This window comes from Conger conger, chromosome 15, assembly GCF_963514075.1.
Source record: "Conger conger chromosome 15, fConCon1.1, whole genome shotgun sequence".
Taxonomy (NCBI): Eukaryota; Metazoa; Chordata; class Actinopteri; order Anguilliformes; family Congridae; genus Conger; species Conger conger.
In genome coordinates this window covers 11836042-11853635 of record NC_083774.1, presented here as the reverse complement: position 1 = coordinate 11853635, position 17594 = coordinate 11836042, and the positions used below count along the sequence as shown (strand labels likewise).

Genomic DNA, 17594 nt, shown 5'->3' with positions numbered 1-17594 from the left:
GGACTTGCAGCGGCAAGACGCACAAGGGGCCGATTGTGTCCCGCTTGGCACAAAAAACAATGCAAACAGCACTCCCTCTGCCCCTCCCCGTGCCCTGACCCTCTCAGCAGACTCGAGAGCAGTGGACCACTTCCTCTACCCTGCTTCTGAGCCGCTCCAACCCCGCAATCACACTCTAAGCCCTCACACTCAGAAACACTCTCTCACACAGCTAACACACCCCACTCTCAGCCCTCACACTCAGAAACACTCTCTCACACAGCTAACACACCCCACTCTCAGCCCTCACACTCAGAAACACTCTCTCACACAGCTAACACACCCCACTCTCAGCCCTCACACTCAGAAACACTCTCTCACACAGCTAACACACCACACTCTCAGCCCTCACACTCAGAAACACTCTCTCACACAGCTAACACACCACACTCTAAGCCCTCACACAGCTAACACACCTCACTCTAAGCCCTCACACAGCTAACACACCACACTCTAAGCCCTCACACAGCTAACACACCACACTCTAAGCCCTCACACAGCTAACACACCTCACTCTAAGCCCTCACACAGCTAACACACCACACTCTAAGCCCTCACACAGCTAACACACCTCACTCTAAGCCCTCACACAGCTAACACACCACACTCTAAGCCCTCACACAGCTAACACACCACACTCTAAGCCCTCACACAGCTAACATACCACACTCTAAGCCCTCACACAGCTAACACACCACACTCTAAGCCCTCACACAGCTAACACACCTCACTCTAAGCCCTCACACAGCTAACACACCACACTCTAAGCCCTCACACAGCTAACACACCTCACTCTAAGCCCTCACACAGCTAACACACCTCACTCTAAGCCCACACACAGCTAACACACCTCACTCTAAGCCCACACACAGCTAACACACCTCACTCTAAGCCCTCACACAGCTAACACACCTCACTCTAAGCCCTCACACTCAGAAACACTCTCTCACACAGCTAACACACCACACTCTAAGCCCTCACACAGCTAACACACCACACTCTAAGCCCTCCTAGACTTACAGCAATCACACCCCACCCTAAACCCTCCTACACTTACAGCTAACAGTCTCACTTATCAAGTATTCTACTCTTGTAAAAAATATATATATTTCTCTCAAGTAGGAAGTATTAGATTATTAACTTTTTGCAAGTCAAGTGACCCCATTGGCAAATGTTGAAATTAGTCAAACTGCCCCACCTCATTGGCAATCTTTTTGTCTTGTTTAGCAAAAAATAAAAAAATAAAATTCATAGAAATGAGATTAAGTTGAAATGGGTCAAAAATGCTTGCTTTTGTGTACAGATTTTCTCAAAGTCTTCATCTGCACATTGTCTCTACTGGACTGTTCTAAGAGCTGGTCAGAGCTGGGAGAAGCCTGAAGACTGAGCAAGTGCTCATCACAGTCGTAAAGCCAAGTCAACGGTTTGAGAAATCGGTCTTGTCGATGTCTGCAGAAGTAGATTGGGCCTCTCTGACACACACGCAGACACACCCAGACCGACGCACACATACGCAGACACACGCACACAGATTTACCTTCGATGCCTGCCGGTGCCACCTCTGGTAGTCCGCCAGCTGCTCAAAATGGACAAAGTAGGCGTGGCCCTGGGGCCCAGCGGAGCTGAACACCAGACAGTGCGGTCTCCGCTTCACTTCCTCCACCTGTGACATCACACACAGGCAGCCTATCAGCTAACAAACGTATTACTACACAACAGCACTGCTAAAACACACATTTCTTACATCCAAAGAGTGAAACAATAGCTCTGGTAATAGTTCAAGGATTCTGGACGCATAAATTATACTGTAAAGCAGGGATCAGCTGTCAATGCGTGAAAGAATAGACCAGGGAACACTCAGTCCTTGTGGGCAGACAAGTGTTGGTTTTCCACCCTCCCTTAACCAGATGTGAGGACAGTCTGTCGAATCAGAGATAATGACAGCTTGTGACCAGGACTGGATTTGGATTTGAGGGCCAGAGTTGATGATCCCTGCTGTAAACGTTTGGCTTGTTTCACTTGCTGAGAGATACAGTGGCTTCACACTACTATGGATGTTTGCACTACCATTGACGTTGACCTAGAGATTGGTGGATTGATTGGTTAATTGCCCACTTAAACCTGATGTCAAAAAGCAGGTCTTTTATTTGAGGGTTCATCTCAAGGTGATTGAGTTGAGCTCGAGTCTCTCTCTGGTGAGCTCAGCTATCGACTATCAAACAGAAATCCCTGCTCAACGGTACAGAAAACAAGCTCACGGATTGGTCAATCTCTCTCCCAGCTGTGTTGATGTTTCTCAGATAGGCCTGACTGTCCCGGACTCCCTGGTGGAGGCAGAGGTTTCGAAAACAACCTCTCCAAACGCCCCCACCCAACCCAACTCAAACCATCACCACCAGCACCAGACCTCCAGCACCAGCCCTCCAGTCCTTCACTTTTAACCTCTGACCCCTGACCTTTCCCCCCACCAGGAGCAGGATGTGCATCTCCCTTGGTGGAGGCAGAGGTTTTGAAAACAACCTCCCCTCCCCACCTCAACCCCACCCCATCCCATCCCACTCAAACCAACGCCAGCAGCACTCCAGCCCTCCACCTCTAACCTCTGACCCCTGACCTTTCCCCCCACCAGGGGCAGGATGTGCATCTTCCCGGTGAGGCAGTCCTTGACGGAGGCCACGATCAGGCAGGTGCCGCAGAGGATGACCTGCCGCTCGGCCCACTTGTGCAGCTGCGTCTTCCCCTTCCGCACGCTGAACACCCCCCTCAGCAGCGTGCGCTCCAGCTGGTCCGCGTTCTGAGGCCGCTCTGCGGGGGGAGGGGGGAGGGAGAGCGCGGCATGGAACGGCCGTCTTAACACGTGCTTTAGTCTTGAAGTGCTGGTTTCTCAGACACAGATTAAGCATAGTCCTACTAAACAGAGTTCTGCTTGGAGAGTCTTTGTTCAAAATTGAATTTAGTCTAGGACTAGGCTTAATCTGGGTCTGTGAAACTGACCCAAAATCATATTTTCTCTCAAGAAGAGAATATTCGCTTGTTTAAGTTAGTTTGCTTGACAGTTTGGCAAGTTAACTTTTCTTACCCCAGTGGCTAATTTTGAAATGAGTCAAAAAAGTTTAATCTCAATAGTAAGGTCTTATTTTGTCTCATTTAGAAAAAAAAAAAGCCTAAAGCCTAAAAATAAGACTGAAACATTTTTTGAGATCAGACTTGGGGGGTCATGCAGTGAGGGAACACGGTCATAGTGTGGTCAGAACTCATTCACAAGCACACGCACATGCACATACACACGTGCTAAACCCCATGTGCAAATAACAAAATATATGTTCTCATTCCTTGGTGGACTGAAGGAAGTATGAGTCACTTGATAAATTTTGAGGCATCGGATATTGTCTCATTACATAATTGCTAAGAATGATAAGCAATAGAGAGCATGCCTGTGGGACACTGCAAAAAGAGTCTTAAGCATTTTAGTCAAGTAATGAGACTTAAGATCTTTCTTTTTTTTCCTCTTAAGTAGAAAATATTAGCTTGTTTTAAGGTAATGGTTGCTTGATAACTGAAATTGTCTGATTCCATTCTGGAGAATAATTTATTGATTTTTACGCCAGAACCCTAGCACTACAATAGGAAGGGATAGAAAGGTTAAATCAGCCATCCATGGCCTACAAGTTGACAGCTACATCTGCAGCCGCATTCCTTGCTGTAACAGTGTTTCATCGAGCTCTGTGAATTCTCACAGTGGTTTTGTCAAGAAGAGAAATATCATTAAAGTATCCCAGCCACACATCATTATAAACATTCAAAGGTTTCCATTTAGCTCTTCAGCCTTTTGCAAGAGTGAGACCTGCAAGCAAAAATTGCCAGGATTCTGAGGTTAAATTCAGAAAATAATCACCAAAAAAAAGCATACTGAGAGAGAGCAAGACTTTGACCCCTAGCATTTTACTTTGGTTAGGCACAGCGTATTTCCTAAACATTTACATAATTGGGCATTCCCAAAATACATAGAATGGTCCCAATCCACCCCAATCTCCAAGCAGATCACATTTAGTGTCCGTCAGAAACTTGCAGTTGCATAAAAAATAATTTTTATGCAACTGCACGATGCAATCCGATCCCCTCCGAAGGAATAACCAGGGACAATGTTAAGGTTGTTTTTGCTTACAAAATCTGCTGCCCCAGATCCATCATTCAAGTTAATGAATGAGTCACCATTTTGTCACACAAAATTGAACTTCACTTTTTAAATCCAATTATACTATTCTTCTGTTGCACAATCACAATTTCTACGCAGAATGATTAACCAAACACTGCCCTGGGAGCTGAAGTTAATTCTTCATTTACAGTCTCACAGTGGAAAGGGCTTTTTTAAATCTCATTTTAAATTACAATGAGGTTCTCCATCTTCAACATTGCCCCTTGGTTTTCAACAGCACAGAATTGAGGGAGGCATTTTGCTGCCATCATGTTTAGTTTCTGAAAGAGGCCAAGGATCTAATTGGACGTTCTGGTGGACAGACGTTGTGTTGCTTAGAAAAACAAATACAAATGGACAAGCAGCACACAGTGGCTGCAAGATGAAAAATCCGGTCTGATCTCTGGGCTTCCCTTCACAGGGGCTGCAAGGGTGTACCTGTGTGTGTGCGTGCATGTGTGTGTGTGTATGTGGAGGTGTGTGTGTGTGTGTGTTTATGTTTTTGTTTGTGTGTGGCGGTGTGTGTGTGTGTATGTATGTTTGTGTGTGTGTGTATGTGGAGGTGTGTGTGTGTGTGTGTATGTGTGGAGGTGCGTGTGTGTGTGTATGTTTCTGTGTGTATGTGGAGGTGTGTGTGTGTGTGTGTGTGTGTGTGTGTTCCCCCGTTGGCTCCCCGTTGGCTCCCCTGACAGTCCTCGTTTTTAGGCTTCCGCGTCACTGATCTTTCACATACAGTTACTCAGTCAGTTATCACCCGTCAAAGCAAAAATTGACCATTTCCACCAGCCTCTGTTCAATCCCTCCAGCTCACTTTCATTCCGTCCCCTCTCGTTTCTCTCGGCCATGTTGAATTCAGCTGTCCTCCCTCATGCCAAACCTTACTGGCCTTCCTGCTTGCTCTGTTTTTGACAGATCAGATCATTTGACACCCCCCCAACAGAGGACTGAATAAAAATATGCCTTGTGTTTTGTTCATTCTCGCCATCCCGTCCTTTCTCTGTGGCACAACCCCCCCCCCCTCCACACACACACACACACACACACACACAAACACCTCCACACACACACATACATCTCTTATCACTAAAAGGACCCATTCCTTTGACCATCTTAGATATAGAGGCACACTGTAGCAGGTGATATCTAGAGAGGCAGTTTGGGAGCAGAAAGACACGCACCATTTGAAGGCATCTAAGCAATCAGACTGTGCAGTCAGGCAAGGGGAATATTTTTGCAAGGAGATTTTGCAACATTAATTAAAAACTGATACCGTCTATATAAAATGATGTGTGTACGTGCGTGAACACTTCTGGCAGTATAAGCCTGTCTGGTTCGTAGTCTCTCGTTAGCAACAGCTTCCCCGCTGTCACAGGGGAGCGCCATCACCATGTCACTGTATGTTGAGACGGATTGCTCTGATGTTTTTATGAAAATGGAAGGAATTCAATTGTACACACACACAAACCAAAGCTGATCTGGAAGTATTTTTTATTTTATTTACTCGTCATCAAAGTTGCACTCTCTGGAACAGTGTGAGCTCACTTAATGTTTGAAACACAGTGAGTCTACATGATATGAAAAGTAACCAGGTGAAACTGTTGCTTTTCTTTCATATTTTCTTCCATATTCTGAAGTTTGTACAACCTCTTTTATTAATTATGGTTATCAGTTCAGGGGGTACCACCTGAACATTACCACTGCAGGTCAAAGTATGCATCCACTTTTCCATTTTTCTAACCACATACACTGAATCCAATTCAGGGTAACTACCTAAGGAATGCTATGGCAGTGTCCCAATTTGAGTCTGAACTTGCAACCTTTTAACTTACACAATCAAATCCCTCGGCATTACCTAACACTCCCAAAAGCGGTGCTGAAAGCAGTATTTCAGACATTCGTCTTTATCCCAGTCCAGACACAGAGGAAGCCCTTTGATCGGGAAAGAGACGGTGCGTTGTTACCACGCTGAATAACGATCAATACATTGCAGTCTGCCAGCTCCACTTTCACAATACAGCTCAACGGGGACTCGCTCCAAACCGCCCGCACAAATCCGTTTGAGCTCCTGCCTATTAAACATGCACCGCAAGCATCACATTCCTGCAGTCACTTACCACAGACGCTTCCTTACAACACACGTTACATGACACGCTATTCAGCTGACGCTTTTATCCAAAGCTACTTACCGTTGATTAGACTAAGCCGAGCATTGATTAGACCCCCTGGAGCAATGTAGGGTTCAGGGCCTTGCTCAAGGGGCCCAACAGCTGTGCAGATCTTATCGCGGCTACACCGGGGCTTGAACCACCAACCTTGCGGGTCCCAGTCATGTACCAAGACACAACAAGCACTTCCACTGCTTTCATAACAGTCTTCACACCTGCACCTCATCCAGAATAGCCACAGCAGTCTTCACAAGTGAAATTAAGTCAAATGAATACGGTGTGTTTGATCTATTTCAGACCGAACAACAGATTAGATTCACTCTGCGGGATGCAGGCAAGGAACCAAAACAAAGGCTTACATTGGAATGCCTCAGAACAGCATGAATTATTTTTACAATAATAAACATAATAAAAATGTTGGCAATAAAAAGCCCGCAAGCACTTAATTCTTAGAAAAGATCTTCCAACTGTGCCCTTTCACCCTCCTTCCAAGTCCTTTCCTCTGCATGCAGCTCTCTTACTCACTCCTTTAATCATCTGTGGTGGGTCTCCTGCCCTGGCCTGTAGGGCACCAACATGCACTAAAATGCCCGTAATAATGCATTTTATTGTCAAAACGAATGATACATGCGGAGGCCTTTACCGGTTTTGGGCACAAAAGATATGGATATAGCTCCACTATTGTATTACTGCTCAAGGAGACTGAGATCCAGACCCTTCAGGTCTCACTGGGCCAAGTCAGAAACACCAGGGATCATCAACTCACGGTCCTGGAGGGCAGAGAACTTTACCTTTAACTGGGAGTCAGGTGTGAAGACAGTCTGGCCAACCAGTAGCACTAATCGTTCAGTTCTGTCCCAGCGAGAAAAGAAAAAAACCAGGGCCAGATTTGATGATGCCCAGTTTACGCAGTCATCATTTTGGTGGATCAGTAACTCATGAGCTGACAAAACCGGATCTATAGATGATTCATTCATTCCCGGTCAGGTCAGAGCACAGGAACACAACCTCTGTTACGGTAACCGCTGTCATAGTAAATGCTGCCACGGTAACCGCTGTCATGGTAACTGCATCCATGGTAAACGTTGTCAGTGCTGTGGAGGAAGACTCGGTCCGGCCGGTGGAACCGGGCCAGAACTCCTGGAGTCTGGAGCAGCACAGCTGCGCTGGCTGACTGACCACCCCACTAATGCTCTGGATCCTTATTTTGTTTTCATAAAGTGGGCGGTTAATTAAGTCAGCCTTTATTTGTGTTCCTTTCCACCCACACCACTTTGCGTGTTTGTTTTTGTTTCATTTGTACTCCACTGGTTCTGTAGGGCGGGGGTGCAGGGGGTGGGTTTAGGGACAAGGAACCAGAAAACACCGGCCACCCTGCTAAAAAAACAGCTCAAGCTAAGTTTTGAAACAGCTGGTAGCTGGTTGACCAGCTCCATACTCAACGTGGTTTGACCAGCTCAAGCTAAGTTTTGAAACAGCTGTTAGCTGGTTGACCAGCTCCATACTCAACGTGGTTTGACCAGCTCAAGCTATGATTTGAAACAGCTGGTAGCTGATATTTCAAGCTGGCCACACCAGGGCAGAACTCCAATTATGCTTTCTTTAACAGAAAAGCAGCTATAACGTTTCACTAAGTCGTACCTGTATTACGAAACTCATCTCAAAAACACAGATACTGTTCTGAACACCTCTGAATGTAAAAAGAGAAAGCTGATGACTAGAGGTACAGTAACAATAATAAATGTGAGGCAGCTAAAAATGAAATGAATCTAAAAATTCTGCAGCACATCCAGCAAGTTTTGTAACAGCTGGTAGCTGGTTGACCAGTTAGACCAGCTCCATACTCAACGTGGTTTGACCAGCTCAAGCTATCGCTTGAAACAGCTGGTAGCTGCTCGTAGCTGGACCCCAGGGCCGCCACTGCTCTCTGACCACACTGACCCAGCCTGGGCGTCTCAGCAGCGGAGGATCAGCCAGGTTATTAATAGGTTATGCAGAACATCAGGTCCCGTTCACCCAGGAGTAAAGCCTATCAGCGCGCTTAAGAGGATCATCACAGCCGCAGCCACGTGTGGACCGCGGGGCGAGCGCGGCGAAGCCGCTCTCCTGACATCACCCAGGTCACACAAACCCTGCGGCCCCTAAACAGGTCCCTAAAACACTGAGCACTCCTGAACACTACACAGCCATCCCGCAGCAAAACGGGTCCCTAAAACGCTGAGCATGTCAAGCCCGCACCTCACATAATGATGACAAAATGAAACAAGCATCATAAACACATGAGTCAACCAGCAGGGAAACAGTTCAATCCAGTTCACCAACCTGAGCTCCGGAAAACAACACAGCCATCCCACAGAAAAATGATGAATGGTAAATAGACTACTTTATGTAGCATTTATATCCAAAGCACTTGATGCCTCACATTCACCCATTCACACACACACACAGACACACTCACACACCATAGGCTGCCATGCAAGGCACCAATCAGCTCGTCGGGAGCAATTGGGGATAAGGTGTCTTGTTCAGGAGCACTCTGACACATCCAGGGCAGGGGATTGAACCGGTGACCCTCCGACTGCCAGAAGACCGCACTTATCTCCTGAGCTAATGTCACCCCAGATACGTCACTCCCTAAAACACTGAGCATGTCAATTCTGCACCTCACACAATGACCACAAAACAAAATGAGCATCATAAACACGAGTCAACCAGCAGGGAAATGCAAAAACCAGTTCAGACCAGTTTGGGATCAGTTCACGTTGAATTCATAGTTTAGCGAATACAGATTAATGCTCATTAGGGTAGTTTTGTTCTTTCTTATATAAGTTTAATGTTTGTATAAGTTTAATGTTTAATAGGGAAGCAGATGAGTCAATCAAGTCTGCACGTTTGTGCACTAACTGTCACTCTTCTAGGAAATTACTGCACTTTGATCCCTGATCCTGCCACATTCACTCACTCATAGGGAAAATCCCCATCGGAAATACCCTCAAGGTCTGACTATTCAGACAACAGCTGAAAGCTTTTAAAGAGTGCCTTCACTTGCTTTAAGATCTGGACACATTGCATACTGTAGAGCAGGAAGCGTGATACTTTAAGCACAAAATTCAGCTTGGCCCAAAAGCCCGAACAGTTGAGCGATCACCCACTGAATCCAGAAGGTATTGCTTCCGAAGTGAAAGCCAAACAAAATAGGGCAGGCTCCATTTATGGAAGCGTAGAAAATGAAACTCTTCAGTGTCAGAAAAGCTGCTGCCATGTCAGCAGAAATGCTTGTCAATAGAAACGATATTCGAGAAAGCATGACCACTAGAACAGCAATAAAAGGCTACAGATGAGACATGTAATTATTCAGGCTAGTCAAATTTATTTAAAGACAATTACAAGCACAAAGGGTGCCAAACCCAACTCTTTCAGACGGGATGGATGGATAGAAATTTAGGAGTACCGAGGAATGTGCAACAATTTCACCAACTCACCAAACAGACACTGAACCGTGTTAGAACAATGCCATTCAATGAGTCAAGCCCTCCTATTCCAAACGGAAGTGTTGGGACAACATAGCCGTTTCAAATTTCACAGGTTTGCCATATTAGTTTAATCATTCATGAATTGAAAGCTGTGAGTGTCAGGGCAAGGGCTGCATGCTTTTCCTCAGAGTGTGACACCCAAGAAGGCTCTCGTGAGGACAAAATAAACAAAATAAAAAACGGCAATTCAGAGTGTCTGCGTATTCCAACGTCAGCAGTGTGGAATGTCCTGAAGAGGAAAGTGAGGACCAACAGCAATCAGGCCGAAAAGCAAACTCATCAGAAAGTGATGACGAGAGGTGTGAAAAAATCCTAAATTGTCAGCTGCAAGTCAGGAATTACAAGTGATCTGCATACATTGGGGGTGAAAGTACAGAGATAATAATTAGCCAGACTGAATGAAGCTAATTACGGATGCGGAACTTCCTGATGTCAATTTCTCATCAGCACCAAGAACAGATAAGCGAGATTGGAATTTGCAACAACAACAGAAACAGAAAGTAGGCCTGATGAGTTTTAGAAACAAGTCTTAGGGACAGTACACGATCTCACAACTCTGGTCCTCTCATTGACAAATGGCAAGAACAAACAATCAAAAGCTTAGAATCAGATACGTTGTGTGTTCAGAGACACGTTGTGTGTTCAGAGATTTTCTTCTCCATACCACTGTTGTAACATGGTTATTTTGTGTTACTGTCACCTTCCTGTCAGGTTCCACCAGTCACGTTTCTTCCCTATTCCCTATATTTCACATCTCCCTATTTTGACATTCTGACTATTTCATATGTTGGCAAAAACAGTGACCAAGGCTATGATTTTACATGAAATTACATATTCATGGTCCTTGATATTGCGTTGAAAGGTACAGAACGTTGCCCTGAGGCAACAAATAGAAAACAGACTTTTTCCTATATATACACTCACTGAGCACTTTGAAGAACATTGTATGCATTGGCAAAGATAAACTATTACAAGAGTGGTGGAAAGGTGAAAGAGTGGAGAAAGAGAGGGGCCGCTCAGGACCATACTACTTCATCAGTCAAGCACGGTGTAGGCAGTGTGATGGTCCTGCATGGCTGGAGCTGGGAATGGTTTAATTGTCTTCAGTGATGAAATAACCAGTGATGGCAGCTACAAAACAAGATCTTAAGTGCACAGAAACATATTCTCCACTAATTTTCAGAGAAATGCCACCACACTCAATGTATGGAAGTTTATCACGCAGGAAACGATGACTAAAAACATACAGAAGACTTAACCGAGGAAGCTCATCAGAAAGAGAAGGTGGAAGCGTCTGACGTGGCCCAAGCAGTCACAAGATCTAAACCGCACTGAACATGCTTTTTCCTAGCTCAAAAGAAAACTGAAATCCAAAAGCACAGCAAGAGGCAGTGGTAAGATTTCAACAGAGCATCTGAGAGGATCAACCATGCATGAGTCAGACAGTCCATGCAGTCATCCGCTCTAAGGGGTATGCAATGTAACATTTACTGTGCAAGTCGTTAAATTTGTCACAATACTTATGCTAAATTTAAATGCTAAATTTACATAGTTCAATATACAGAACATCCCCTTTGATTATAAATTGAAGATGGTGTATGATGGTTAACTACTGAAGATGTATTACTATTACAACAACCATTTTGTTTCATTTAATTTAATTTGTACCCATAGAAGTAATGGCAGTAGTAGTAGTAGTAGTAGTAGTAGTAGTAGTAGAAGTAGTAGGAGAGTATACACAATATCGAAGCGGGGCAACATGGCTCAGGCAGTAAGAGCAGTCGTCTGGCAGTTGGATGGTTGCTGGTTTGATCCCCCCCAGGCTGTGTCGAAGTGTCCCTGAGCAAGACACCTAACCGCCAAATGCTCCTGATGAGCTGGTCGGTGCCTTGCATGGCAGCCAATCGCTGTTGGTGTGTGAGTGTGTGTATGAATGGGTGAATGAGAAGCATCAATTGTACAGTGCTTTGGATAAAAGGCGCTATATAAATGCCAACCATTTACCATTTACCAATATGTACACTGAGCACTATAATTCATTGGACAGTGATACATTTTATGTTATTTCGGTTCTGTACTCAAGCACTTTTGAGTGTGAAAGGATACAATGACAATGAGGTTGAAGTGCAGACCGGGAGCTTTAATTTGAGGGCATTTTAAACCAATACAGATGAACAGTTTAGAAATTCTAGAAACTTTTATACGTAGTCCCCCCATATTCAGGCATCAAAAAATATTGCACAGTTTAACAATGTAGCACAAAGTATTTTTAAAAAGTTTTTTTAATATTTGGTGGCATATATAAAGTATAATGTATTTATTTGTATTCCAACTGCCAGTCATCAGTTTGGCTGTCACTCACCACTGTAGAAACGAATCATACAGCTCAGATCCGAGTTGGCCGCCTCCCACTGTATCCTCATTGGGTCCTTGTACCCCATGGCAGCAAGGTAGTCGTACACGATTTGGAGAGGTCGCTCTGTGGGGTCCAACCTCCTGCAAATGAACACAGCAACTTCCAGTCAGATAAGACAGAACATGCCTTTACCAAGGACAGGGATCGACAATCCTGGCCCTGGAGAGCTGCAGTGTGTGCTGACTTCCATACTAGGAAAAATAGTAGCCTAAATTCCCCCCAAAAGATTAATTGTTATTATAATTATTAAATATTATTATTATTGTTCTACAGCAGAACCACCAATATCAGAAATCAAAATGGCCGTGAATAACTTACGTCCTGGAAGAAAATGTTTTCTTGCCCAAATTATCTCCCAAAATAAAGCAGGTAGGGCCAAGAAGGTGCAGGCCGCAATCGCACCAGTTCGGCTTTGGATATTCACGGTCATACCTCCTGAGCCAATGTCGCCCCCATAGATAAACCACACGCTGCCGCGAGGCAGTTACCTGATCAGGTCTCCGTGCAGCTGCAGGTACAGGCCCTCGCTGTCCCCCTGGGCGCACAGCTCCTCCACGGTGGTGCTGGTGGAGCAGAGAACCAGCCGCAGGTCGGGCTGTGAGGTAGAGGGGGCCTGGGGCCCCGAGGAGGGGGGCAGCTGGGGGTCCGCTGCCCCGTAGAGGCACACGCACCCGCGCTGAGCGTCCCCCTTCAGCCACTCCCTCTCCCGCGACGCGAAACGGGTCTTCCGGGTCACACAGCCCCCGCTCCCGTTCCGCTTCATGTTCCGCTGGGGAGGGGGGGTAACGGGCACGGTAACCGAGCCTTGTGTTAGCATCGCACTGATCCATTGCATTGATTCTAGCTTAGCATCGCACTGATTCATTGCACCAATTCTATCTTAGCATTGCACTGTTTCTAGCTTAGCATCATACTGATTCACGGCGCTGATTCTAGCTTAGCATCGCACTGATTCATTGCACCAATTCTAGCTTCACATTGCACCGATTCATTGCACTGATTCTAGCTTCGCATCGTACTGATTCAAAATATTGGCTAAAGAAGGAAGCATTGAATCCTCTAGGCCTATATGTGAAAAATTGTTCAATGTGTACGTTTGACTGTCCGATTGCTTACTGAAAACATAATATATGTGTATTAAGTTACATCATGCTGCATCCAATCAGATAAAGCTTGTAAATCATATAGACGATAATGCCTGACTATTTGAATATTTTTTCTGCTAAATATTCAAAGTATACATAGGTATGGAGCCAACCAGAGTCAATTACGTAATTGTTTTGGCTTCAAACATTTTTCTGAGCTCGATTGATCTTGCCCGCTACAATTGAGCCAACCAAGAGAACCAGAATGCAAGGTTTTTAACTTTTTGAGAGTACAGTATTTAATAGGTTCCAATACACCAGACAAGCACAGAAAAATGTAGAAAATTATTTGAATCCAAAACAATTGCATTATATTGGTCCCAGGTGTGGTCTGGAGACTTTCAGGCAGACAGTGGAGATTACCACACCACTAGACAGTGGGCATTCTTCACATCGCCCTGGTTTATAAAACATGAGAGCAGGGTAATAACACACAAAGGTTTCTGCAGTGAGCACACACCCTGGTGATGCGGGAGAAATCAGGTCATTAGTCACAGTGATGATGATGTCATCCCACCACAACCTCTCCTCCGTTAGGTAAAAGTAGGGAGGGCTCTTCCCAAAACTGGAATGACGGCAGATCCGATCACTCCTGATGCACATTCACGTGATGGCTCAACACATCACAACCCAGTGCATAAAACAAGCACAGACACACACACACGTCTAGGCCTACATCCAGGAACAATACAGTCAAAGTAGAAATTCAGCAAAGAAAAACAATTTCACCTTTGCCGCTATGAACAAATTCACTACTAAATGTTTCCACATGCTAACAGAATGCTAAAATACTGGCTTCAAAAACAGATTAATGGGCAACAATGTGTGCGAAATGCAAATATTATGGAAACACATAAAATAAGCATTCCCTATAATAATTAAAATTGTGACAACTTCTTGAAACTGCTTGCAGAGCAAAATGAATATGGACAATACACAATCATGACAGGCTGTCTTCTAATTGAAGCAGCCGGCAGAGACATTAAGACACATTTGTGTCTCAGCTGAGCTAAACTCCATTCCAGTCCAGCCAATTGCAAAACTACACATGACTGTGTACCAAGTGTAGTATTGATGGCACAGCATTCACTGTTACCCTTGTATTTTGTTATTTTAAAAGGAAATAGTCACCAATAATAACTATGAAAACATAGGCCTACATACACACATACACACACACACACACACACACACACACATTTTGCCTTTTCAGAGAGAGTCGGGGCTGTAACCTGCACAATTGTCAGATGTCTTATGCATTTACAAGAGATCAATTCCAAGCTGTAATAGAGGATGATGCGACGTAGATTTTTTTAATCCATGCTTCCTACGTGGCCACATCACAAATGCAACGGGTTAATTCATGACATAACGGTGGAAGCACCAAACACGAACAACCAGGGTGGAATCGGTAATCAGAAATGATCCCGTCAAGTGCGCTGTTGCGCTTCGGTCGCTACACATTTAGAGAACACTACTGTCCGAAGGCAGGATAGGCGTTACAGTAAATGCATCATTGTTCAGAATATTCCAATCTGATGAGCTAATACAGTAATTGCATTTGGAAATCGGGTTCTCTCGTACCAAAATGTGCATGCAATACGACATTACATGAACTGTATTGATAGCTATAATACAATCCATCTTTTTCCATTATTGGCGTTAATCTCAACGTTAAGGTTACTTGTTAGTACTAACGGATGAAACTGCTTCGGTCATTTTTCTGTCACGAACGTGGATACAGTCATTACGATTACATCAACGTTAATTTACATGGGTTTGACAAGCAAATAAAAATCGAGCCGCCAAACACATGTCAGCAGTATGGAAATAGCTAGCACTGTGGCTTAAATCAGAAAGACACGCAAAATAACTTGCCGTTAATAAGGCCAGTCCTGTTTAAAGAAAAAGGCATAGGAAACAACAGCATTAGGCAAACTTAATTGCACAAATGTCAAAAGGGATGAAAGGCGACTCGCGGGCTATCGCACGTAGTTCGGCCCTTGCTTTTTGATATACAACGACACTCATTCGCTAGCCACCTAGTTGACTATCGTCTTGTCGTGGCATGATGCGTAGCCTACCTTCAGAACTCGTATTCCGGTTCCACAACGCCAGCTTCGTCCGTTCTGGTCCTTAAGACCTGCCACCTGATTCGATATTGTTTCGCAAAGCTCAGTATCCAGTAGGACACAGGTAGAAGACCCGCTATCTTCGACACTACCCTTTTTCCCGTCCGGACTGGTACTCGGTACCGCCCTCGTCGGAAAATCCTCTTCGTCCATTTCCATGTTCAGGGTGACAAGCCGAACAGAACGTCACATCTCACTAGTGGTAAATTCCAATGCATCCAGCACTAAAATACCATTCTGCGTTGGTAAGACGCCATAACGAAACAGAACATCAGGGCTGTCAGAAAGAGCAAATTAATAAATATTAGAGAGGCAGGGCTTGTTATTATTCATAAGGTACAGCCCAATTCAGGGGAGGAGCTTATGAATTATTCATTAGAATCACAAACTTTGTATTACCCAGGTGAACTATTTGTGCCTGCACTATGTTCACTGTATCCCATTTTAGAAGCCTGATATACTTTGATAATCGGGTGTTTTGCGGCATTACCGTTATCGTACAGGGAACTTCTAAATATTAAATGGCACAGACATTGTTGTTAACCACACAACAGCACCTATGAGGTAATTCTAGAGGGCAGTACGTGCACCATGACATAATTTTGGGGTTGTTTCATGCGCACTGGGTACCTACATGGGAAGGAATGAATAGGTGAATGAATCAGAGGCTTAATAAGCTGCAGTACCTGTGGTAACCACTGGAGTTTGCAAGGTTCTGGGGGGGGGGGGGTCACCATCCATAAACTGGAACTGAGACCAAGATGGCACTTCTTGCGGCTCCACTGCAACACACTGGCAACATCACTGCTCTCAGTGAAACAGGCAGCCCTGTGTGAAGGAAATTTGCAGCAAAAGGACATGACAATGGCAGATTTTACCCATTTTGTAAAGGCTATTCTACCAATTTCCCCCAATTCCCATTCGCAAGCTAATTAGCTTAATCCTCAACCTAGTCCCTAATAATAATGTCACATGTAGTTACCCATAATCAAACAGAATTTAAGGCAAAGGGAGTATGTTAACACTGTCAAGAGTAGGCACAAGTTATGCGTCTCATTGGTTGCCATGATTTACTTTTATAATTCAATGAAAACGTATTGGAAAACATCTGCACAAAAACTTGCTCAGAATGATCATTTGTACAGTACATGTACAGGACTGAGATGAAAGCAGGACAAACAATGCTTTGAAAGAAAGGCACTTCAGTATTTTGAAATTTCATGTATTGCTTAAAAAATTCAAACCCAGTTTGAAAAATCTTTTTAATCTAGGTCACTGGCCTGGGCCTGTCTACAGAACTACAGATTAAATATTTCAGATGACACAAAAAAAGATCCTGACTCACTGTAGTCCTTAAAGATCCCATGACACTCATTGCAATGAGTAGGGGGTTCCTTGATGTCCTGGCTAAATTCCCAGCCCTGACTCTCTCAACCAGCCACCTAATCATCCCCCAGCTAAAAATGATTCTCTCCCTCTCCACCTCAGCAAAGTTGTGGTGAGTTCTGGCACAAAATGGCTGCCATGCACGACACCGGACGGGCGCTCCACATTGGTGGTCGTTGAGGCGAGTTTCCCACTCATCACCATAAAGCACGTTTTAAAATTAATAATCATACATAACTGTACATAATGGCACATTATACTTACAGCTACTTTAATGGAATGGAAAATATTGAATATAGACATCATGCATCCCACCCACACTATTCAAAATTATCTTTGTGAAGATACGCGATATCGTCTTCAAACAAAAATGCACAAAATACTAGCCCCGCTACATAAAGTAACAGTCGGTTTGCAATTAATTTGATGTACTTTAATCAAAATGCGATCAATAGTATTCATGTTCCCACAATCAGGATTTTGGTCATACTCCAACGACACGGAGAGAACCCTTCCTGTACAAGCTCCGTGGATCGATCACCCCTGAGAATAATCGGCCACTCCTCCTGCCAAACAAAAGCGG

At 44.5% G+C, this 17594-nt stretch overlaps 1 protein-coding gene across 1 annotated transcript in view; it reads right to left on the bottom strand.

Moving 5' to 3' along the window:
- The window catches only part of LOC133111905 (PH domain leucine-rich repeat-containing protein phosphatase 2-like), a 40954-nt gene extending 25198 nt beyond the window's left edge, over positions 1 to 15756 (bottom strand). Inside the window, exons 1-5 of the mRNA XM_061222543.1 lie at positions 15578 to 15756; positions 12837 to 13117; positions 12295 to 12428; positions 2654 to 2844; positions 1577 to 1702 (exon numbers count right to left, since the gene is read on the bottom strand). Of these exons, the coding sequence (XP_061078527.1) occupies positions 1577 to 1702; positions 2654 to 2844; positions 12295 to 12428; positions 12837 to 13111 (726 nt within the window). The 5' untranslated portion in view covers positions 13112 to 13117; positions 15578 to 15756. The remainder of the gene's footprint in view (positions 1 to 1576; positions 1703 to 2653; positions 2845 to 12294; positions 12429 to 12836; positions 13118 to 15577) is intronic.
- Positions 15757 to 17594: the final 1838 nt, after the last annotated feature.